This window comes from Nelumbo nucifera, chromosome 7, assembly GCF_055504915.1.
Source record: "Nelumbo nucifera cultivar China Antique chromosome 7, China Antique-T2T, whole genome shotgun sequence".
In the NCBI taxonomy this organism is placed as follows: domain Eukaryota; kingdom Viridiplantae; phylum Streptophyta; class Magnoliopsida; order Proteales; family Nelumbonaceae; genus Nelumbo; species Nelumbo nucifera.
Genome location: NC_142655.1, coordinates 36208516 through 36218019, shown reverse-complemented (window position 1 = coordinate 36218019; position 9504 = coordinate 36208516). Strand labels below are relative to the sequence as shown.

The window sequence follows — 9504 nt, the reverse complement described above, 5'->3', positions numbered from 1 at the left end:
CGGGTAAATAACTTTCCAAAAAGTGAATGGGTCATTACTGTCAAAGCCCTACTGAAGGTAATAGATGATTGTTCAGCATTTGTTTCACACCTGTATAGAGGTCTTGTGCCTGGGTGTAATTCAATTAGTTTCAATTTTGAGGGTATTGATTATGAGGAAACAATCAATGAAGTGGTTGCGTTCGAGTTGCTCTACTATTTTCCTTTTGTCTTTCATCAATTTGATCTTGACATGCTACTCCTTATTTCCCACAAAGACCAAACCTGAAGAAACTTTTTCTAGGATCTTTCACATCTCAAGTTGTGAGCAGGTATCGGGTTGGTCATGTTTCTAAAAATTACAAGGAATTGTGGATAGCTCATATAAAGGAGTGGCAAAAGTTTGTCACTCTAGGGCAGCAATCATTAAGTAGTTGACTCAGGCACCTCATGCTAATAAGGGCAAGAATAAAAGGGACAAGGCCAAGGACAAGGATGTAAAGAAGCCCTCACCCAAGAATCCTTGCACAAGGTTTAAGAAGCAAGTTAGGAGAGTCATCAATTGTTTCTAACGATGAAATTGAGGAGCCTTAGTCCCTTAGGGCATGTAGTGAGGTTTCTTCTATATCAAGTGTCACAAGGTCAGAGGAAGCGAATCCAAATGAAACAAGAGAAGAAGAACACAAGCAAGGCCAATAGAGAAGGGCATCAACTTTCAAGATGATGCCTCTATTGTTGTTTTCGCACCCACCCCCTATTACTTCTAATAACGGGAAGGAGGTGATTGTAGATAAGTCAATTCTATGTTTAAAAGTAAGACGGTGTGTGAAGGGTACCCATTTAGTGAGGATAAAGTTGCCTTGAACAGACAGAGTAGTGAAACTTCATTTGTATGGATGTATTGTTCATTTTAGTACTCTTGAATGAGGTTGGATATGTATTTCCTTTCTATGTGTTGTAGGTCATGGAGTAAGAGTCTCAATATGCAATCCCAGAGAGGATAAATTGTCCTTTTTCATAGGTTCCATGCTTCAAAACCCAATAGAGAATACAATACAAGAGGTGATGCGAGAACTATTGATGTTGAATTTATTAATTTGATGGTGTATTAACTTTGGTTTATTTCTTTTCTATATTTAGTGTTGTTGTACTAAAGAAAAGATAGAAGATCTCAGTGTTCAACTTCACAATCTTGTCTCTATTGGTAGTGTGACACCCTTGGTCACTACCGAGTTGTATAATGAGGAAGATGTTGATGACAAGTTTGTATTGTCTCGTAGTGAGATTGTGAACACAACTTTAGCCAATATGAGGCAAGCCAGCAAGGCTATGAGCAATCTTTGAATTTTGGTAATGTTAATACTCTGTTGCCTTCTATTAACAAGACCATAGAATCTCAAGACTCCCCATTCTTTGAGAGTATTTCGTGTGTGTAGGGAAGGACGAGGTTGGTGAGTAAAAAGGTGAGGTGTAGTCTGATGCAATTATTCAAGGTTGGGAAGTTGCAAAGTTGTTACTATGGATGATGAGAGTAATAAGGTCACTGATCATAGCAAGGTTATAGTAATTCTAGATTCTTCTTCTTTGAACAATAGATCAATCATGTCAATCCTTTTCTTTTGGATCAAGTGGTTTCCAATAAGAGCAAAGTCTAACTCAAGGTCGAAATCTTAGGGTTGTGAGATGGATTTGGACTCTTACAAGATCAAGATGAATAAAAGTGGGAACAGTGTAAAATGTTAACTCAACAACACAACTGTTCACCTTTTAGATTACTTGAATATTACATTTCTGCTAAGTAGGGGAGGTTTAAGTTCAACCCCAATAACTTAAACTTAACCTTTGTTGTTCACTTGAAGTAAAAGATGAAGCTCAAATAAAGTGGATCACCTTCTTGGGGTACTTCCATAAATTTTCAGTCCAATAAAGTTCTTCATGGGCAAAAAATGAAACATAAAAATCAATGTTTTCCATCAGGACAATTAAGATGTGTTTGCATATTTATCTAAAACATGAAAGGGGGATTTTGCAGAGGTCAAAGTTTAGGAGGAGTACTTTTAAGCATTTGCCATAAAACACTCGCGGTTTAAGTAGTTTTTTTCCAAATAATAATAACAACAAAATAGGTTTTGCTTAATGAACACAAATACAGATTCTATACTTTCTTTAACCAACTCCATGTTTTGAATCATCAACACAAAAGATCAACAAGAGTGGTATTGGGTGGATCACGGAACTATTGTTTGAAATGTAGGCTTTCTGGAAAGAGTGATGATAGAGAGCACATTGAGGATCATCAAGAGAATGACTGCAACAAAAGAAGCAATGAGGGCCCCGGTTCCATGATCACAGAAGGTATCAAATCTGTCGCAGATCTTGCTCCACCTCGCATGTTTATTACCATTCATCCCCAGCTCCGCCATTGAAGCTGCAGCACCTGCTGCAGCTGCCAGTAGGGCCACCGTCATCTACTCACAGAAATCAGTAGCTGAGTTGAGAAACTGATCAACAAAGACCATGTGTTGAAGACCACCACTGTTTACTTGCCCACTTTTTTTTTTTTTTTTTTTTACCTTTTAGGCTCAGTTTATTTGCAGTACAAATTGCATTTGCACTGGTGTAAATTCATGGGAATGCAAATGGGCATCATGTAAATTTTCATTGATTTTTGCTTCAGATTTGATTTTATCTTGTTTGTTTTATAAAAAGTAGAATAGAAAGAAAAAGGGTCATTTAGTAGAAACACTCCCTATAGTTTTACACATTTACTTAAACTTACCTTATAGTTTTTATTTTACTAATACACCCCTTATACTTTGCAACCTATTACTTAATCGACCTTTTATTAAGAACTATTTGTTTTGCTATGTGAAAATATTAACATGATCACCTAGACTGAGTACAAGATGTTCAAGGGTGTGGATCCACAGTGTTTATTCCAAAAGTACCCCTTACACTATTCTTGTAGAAAAAACAAAATTGACCAAATACAGAAAAATAGAGTGGCTGTCTGAGTTTTACTAGGGGCAAAAAATGGTATTTTTATTTTTAGTTTCTTTTTATTAAATTTATTTGAATGGATGTTATTAAAATTGCCATTCCCATTTTCATCTAATAGAAGGTCGATTAAGTAAATTAATTGAAAATTATAGGGGATGTTTTAGTCAAACACAAACTATAGAGTAGGTTTTAGTAAATTCATGAAACTATAGGGGTGTTTTAGTAAATGACCAAAGAACAATGATATTCTCCCCACCTTATATGAAAAAACAATGGAGATAGGAAGAGGGTTATTTTTATTTGTTTGAGATTAAGGTAGGAAGCAAGATGACATGGTCTTCACTTCTAGGGTTATCTAGGGATGGCAATTTTCCCCCATTCTGCTGGGTACCCAACTAGGGCCAGCAATCTTGACCCAATCTATTATTGGGTCAATATGGGTTGAGTAACCCATAAGGGTTAGTGGAAAAGGGTCAGGGTGGGTTGGGTCGAAGGTACCCATTAGGGTCAGGATGGGTTGGGTCGCACGGGTCAAGATAGGTTGGGTCAAAGTCAGCTCTATTTATACCCACCAAATCTCAAAAAAAGAGCAATTGAAGTGATTTGAACTCAAACCTCCTAATGCATATATATCGCATCAAAATTCCAAACCACCATGACACATTTCACATTGAGATTAATAGTGAAATAAAATTGATTTTATTAACTTTCGTGTTCACATGCAATTTTACACAAAAGCACTTCTACAAAAACAATTTTATAAAGTAATTTTATGAAAAGGGCTTTTACGAAAGCACTTTTACAAAAGTACTTTTACACGAAAGTGCTTTATAAAAGTACTTTTACACAAAAAGCACATTTGTGAAAGCATTTTTATAAAAGTACTTTTATGAAAGTACTTTTACAAAAGCATTTTTACATGAAAATACTTTATGAAAGTACTTTTACAAAAACACTTTTATAAAAGTACTTTTATGAAAGCACTTTTACAAAAATAATTTTATATGAAAGCACTTTTATGAAAGTACTTTTATGAAAAGCTTTATGAAAGCATAAAAGCACTTTTATAAAAGTACTTTTAGATGAAAGCACTTTTGTAAAAGTACTTTTATGAAAGAATAAAAGCACTTTTACGAAAGCACTTTACGAAAGTACTTTTATGAAAGCACTTTTACGAAAGTAATTTTATAGTACTTTTATAAAAGTACTTTTGTGAAAGCACTTTTACGAAAACTTCTATAAAAGTTATGCATTTCTTTGCCTTTTCTACAGTTTTTTTTCTATTTTCTGCATTTTCTGTATTTTTTGGTATTTTTCTGGTATTTTTTGTATATTTTCTGATTTTTTCTAGAAAAGTTTTGAATTTTCTACAATTTTTTGCATTTTCTACTATTTCTGCATTTATCTACAATTTTTTCATTTTCGGGTATACTGGTTGACCTAACTCGTTTTTGTCATGTGGTAGTCTTGAGAGAGGTTATTCTCTCAAAAGTTATTATTTCAGTTATACGGGCCATCCAGACCCATTTTTGTATTTATAGGTGAGGGTAGTTGAGTTAGTATGGGTGAGGGTGGTTAAGGGTCAATATGGACAGGTCAAGTGTGTCAATATGGGTGGGTTGGGGTGGATTAGGGTTAGGGTGGGTTATGACCCTTTAACAATGATTGATGATGGGTCATGGTAGGTTGGTGGGTCAATATGGGTGGGTTTGCATTCAACCCTTACCCAACCCACCCAACTCACCCATTTGCCACCCCTAACCCAACCACCCCGATCTCATCAAGTCAAAGGATGGGGATTGCTTTGGCGGGGTGAAGACAAAGATGGGAATTAATAGGGATCCCTGATTGGGGTTGGGGTTAGGGTTAGGGATGGGGAATGAAGTCCCCACCTCGACCCTAATTATTTATTAAATATTATTGATATTAAATATATATTCTTATATGTGATATTATTTATATTATATATATATCAAAATATATTTAAAATATTTTATATTTTTAAATTTTCTTTTATTTTAAGTAAATTTATTTTTCAAAAAAAATACTATTAATTAAAATTTTCTGAGATTTGCATGCCCATAGGAACCTGTCTTCTTTGGGGATTGGGGATGGAGGACACCTTTTGTCCTCGACGAGAATCAGAGTCGAGGATGGGGATTTATTTTAAAACCTAGGTCAGGGATAAGAAATATGATCCCCACCCCAAACCCACTCGTTTCCATTCCCGGTGGCATCTAATTGTCCAAATTCAAATTTGATTTCTTTAAGAGTGATCCAATTTTTTTCAATATAAAGATATATACTCATGTATCTATTAATAAAGTTGTTTGAATGTTGTTTTTTACTAGATTTTCAAAGGTCCTAATTTCATACAAGTAATTTTCAATTAATTTTGTTCAAAAATATAATATCATGTCATTTTTAATTCATTTGATTAATATTATAAAATATTTTGATCATTTTTTTAGTTTAATTTATTTATACTATTCAATATCTTATTACAATCTGAATTCAGTCCAAATCTAACATAAATCCAATGGATAAGAACTGGTTCAAATTTGAAAATAATTGAATCTAATTTAAGGCTACCTATATCTGATCCTATTCGATCCGTTTGCAGCCCTATCCACTTCATAAGAGAGAACATGGTTTTTAAAATGGATCAGACTGGGCGGTCGGACCGGATCTGTTTTACCCCAGAACCGTTATTTGCCCAAAAACTGTTAATTTGGTCAGCAAACCATTGACCCGGGCATTTGAACTGTTTGAACCGTTTGAACTGTTCAACGGTTTGGCTGGTTTTTAACTTTTTTATTTTTTCTTGTCAAGACGGGCCACCCGTTCGACCCAGGAACCAGACCCCTAACCGATTCGTTGTGCAATTCAATTTTAAAAACCTTGAAACAGAAAATTGAGGTAGTAGGAATGTGGTGCAAATTTTGTACAAGTTTTTGACATACAGAATTTGCATTGCCAATAAGTGTAAATATGACTAAAAAACAAATTTTGTATCTGATAAAAATACAAATAATAATCACAAATAGATACAAGACTAAACCAAATGCAAAAATTCTATTCAGCTCAGATTTACACTGCAAATAAACAGAACCTAAATAGTAACCAGACAAGGGTATATAAATATGTGAATTGGACCAATCCAACGGTAGTTAATAGCTGTGGGCAGTAGCTCAAATACCTCTATTCAAAATTTCAAATCCCTTTTTTTTATATTGGCTATATTGTCCAACCCAATGTGAAAATAATAAGAGGGCCTGACTAAATTTCAAATCCCTTTTAAGAGACTGAAGTGACTGAATTGAATGACTTATTACTACTTTTTAATGAATAAAATAATGAAAGAATAAAATATTCAGAGATAATCAACCCAATTTGAGTTTGAGCCCTAAGAAGCTCAGAAGCTCCTATTTAATCAGAAAATATAAGAATAAACTATGATAAAATTGAAAAATGAAAACAAAAGAAAGCTCAATTACCATGTCTGTAATGGTTATTAGTAAAAGCCGTAGACCCTTGAAATCAAACTTATGAGGAAACAAAGTAGCCACCAGCACCAACAAGTTATGGATACTGCCTATACCATAGGCTATCACGAAGAACCTGCATCACATTATCAGTATTAATGACTTTTAGGTCTTAAGCTATTTGACGAAGATTGTGATGATGTCAGAACTTAAGAATATAAAGAATGAAAGAATTAGGAGAGTTAGGATCTCTTCTCAACAAAACATGTTCCAATACCCTATCGACTTGATCTTATTATGAAACTGGGGCTAACCATAAAGTGGGACCTGTCATATATGAGATATTGATGATGTTGGTAGGGTATTAGAACATATTTTGTTGGCAGGAGATTGGAGCCCAAATTGAATTACAATAACATATTTTGTTAGATGATGTTGGTAGGAAAATGGGTTGGTTCAACGAGGGTCTACCTAGAAACTGCAAGTTAGTTACAACCACCAACCAAAGGATCGACTTGATTAAAGCAATGGGTTAGGTCACAGTTCAACTGATTTGACCCAGTCACTCTTATTAGTTTTTGGAGATAGGCCATTATTCAATTTTTGGGAGTTCAAATCAGCCTCCCACAATGCCCTACAGTACATCCCTGCCGTATATTGGGAACATCTCCTGATGATGATATTATCATTTCTCGTATTATCATCGGGAGAAATTCCCAGCAATACATAGAGGGGATGTTCTGAGGGACGTTGTGGGGGGCTGATTCGGTCTCCAATTTTCGTCCCAATTACCCAAGATCTTGGACGGAATAAACTGATTATAGTTCTAATTTTTGGAATTTTTGCACAAAATGACTGCTCTCAGACTCGAACCCACATTTTTACCCTTTCTCAGTTTGAGATTTTAGCTTTATATGTTCTTTTCTAGCCTGCCTGTCTCATTAGAATCAAGGAAAGGTTATCTTTTGGACTTTGGGAGCGGAATTGGATTTGCATCAATTATGTAGAAATGAAATGAATAGCCCCAAAATGAATCTCTTCTTCTTCCCTTTTTTTTTTTTTGTTTTGTGAATTTCACAATAAAGGCCCAGATAATGAAATCAGGGTATTTGTAGAATTGACAAATCCAATTCGACCTCCCTTTCAAACCCACCCTAATTCTAAAACAGAGTTATGATAAGATTTTCTCCCTAATTCTCAATATGTAAGGCAGGCGAACCCAGATGAGGGATAACCTCGGTTACAACTTCTTGACACTCATGATGATCAATCTGCCTAGTCAGGCAAAGTTTCTTAGCTAGGCAGCTGGTTCAGTAGAATAATGCATGGGTTGCGGTTCTATTTGTTTTAGCTCGATTCTAAACCGGTATGTTGATAACCTGATCCATCAGGGGCCAGGTTCCACAGACCAACTGATTTATGTAATTTTCTTGGCAGGTCAAGTCTGGATTTATACATAGAAACAGTGTTGTCAGACTCGGATTGGGCCTCTCTAGGTGTAGGTTTTCCGGCACCGGCCACACTGATCGTTCAGCCCATGAGAATCATCAAATAATTGGGACCCGGCCCACAAAGCTATGTGGGTCACCAATTCACCAGTTTAACTGTCTGGTCTGATCTTTATCTGACAACACGTTATAAACCCAAAGAATGTTAAATTACTGAAATCTTTCTTGAAGTTTGGTAATTGCAATCATCTCCTCTGAATTTTTTTGATACAGTTGCAATTAGACCCCCTCTATTATAACCCACTAATAAAAGGTATGAAAATGTCAAAATACCCATACAATTACTACTGAGGCTGGTTTGTCAACAATAAAAGAAAAAGAGAATTTAAAATTGCAGTTTTACCTCTGAGTGATTGATATAAAGAGCAAATTTTGAAAATAAATCTATTTCAGGAAAGACATTGGATGAGTTTAGACTCACCATTCATATGAGGTGAAAATTTAGAAAATTAATACTTTTTGTAACTGCATGAGTAGTAGGACATTTTCATGCCTCTTTTTAAAGGATTCTAAAAGAAGGGATCTACTTGCAATTATGTTATAAAGTCCATGAGAGGTGATTGCAATTACCAAACTTCATGCGAGGTTTCAGCAATTTACCCAAAAAAGGATCATTAATTACCCAATGTTTGTTGAAGCTATCAGGGATCTTGGAAAGAATGGACTGGGTACAGTCTTAACCTTCTGCATTTTTTGCACAAGTAACCTCCCTCGAACTTGAACCCGTTCTCACACTTGCCAACCCAAGATTTTACCATTGCACCAAATAATGGCCCTAACACAGTAGAAAGAACATAATAGCTAATATGATTTCCAAAGCACAGAAGTTAAAGGGAGCTTACACAAAAGCTTTTGTGTATTGAAACTTGGCGTTGAGAGTGGCCTTGATAGGGGTAGTTCCGATTGTAGCAAGAACTATGGTTTTGGTTTCCTTGTTAAGTGCCATGACAACAGTGGCCGAGACCGTTGCACACAATGCAAGCACCCTCAAGACCAAGACCACCCAACACTGTCTCTTTTCGGGCGTTGATGGCTTCGACCCTGACTCTTGCTTTTCACCATTTTCATGAAGAGGCATTGATTAAGATGAGAGATGGAGATGGAAATTGGAAAGGCAGAGAGGTCTGCCTAGTGGGGAGCAAGTGTTGGTGCTTATAAAGACAATGGTGGTGAAGTGTTGATCACCTGTTTTACTATTTGAGTCGTCTAACAAGCAACATATAAAGTATAATGTAATTTCTTTATGAGCCAATGGGTGGCAAAGTCTTGACCCGACCCGATATGCTTTGTGAGTTCGGGTTGGTCCAAACTAAGGCTAGCTCACATAGACCCGGCCTGACACGGTTGCTGATGCAGTCGGAAATAGACCCAGGACGACCCACGCAAAATTTATGGGTTTGGGAGATATCAATTCATTTTAAATTCGGATCGGGTTCATGCCCACAATTTGCCAACCTACCCACAGTGTCCATTGTCACTTTCAATGTTTTAAAAACTGACATGGAACCAAAAACCACTTTAGCCACCGGTTTA

At 35.9% G+C, this 9504-nt stretch overlaps 1 protein-coding gene across 1 annotated transcript; it reads right to left on the bottom strand.

The window, feature by feature from the left end:
- Window positions 1–2087: 2087 nt before the first annotated feature.
- LOC104598349 (CASP-like protein 1B2) lies at window positions 2088–9117 on the bottom strand. Its single transcript, XM_010260372.2, has 3 exons — window positions 8814–9117; window positions 6476–6599; window positions 2088–2446 (listed from the first exon to the last, which is right to left on the bottom strand). The coding sequence occupies exons 1-3, from the start codon at window positions 9047–9049 to the stop codon at window positions 2207–2209; spliced, it is 600 nt and encodes a 199-aa protein (XP_010258674.1). The 5' UTR covers window positions 9050–9117; the 3' UTR covers window positions 2088–2206.
- Window positions 9118–9504: the final 387 nt, after the last annotated feature.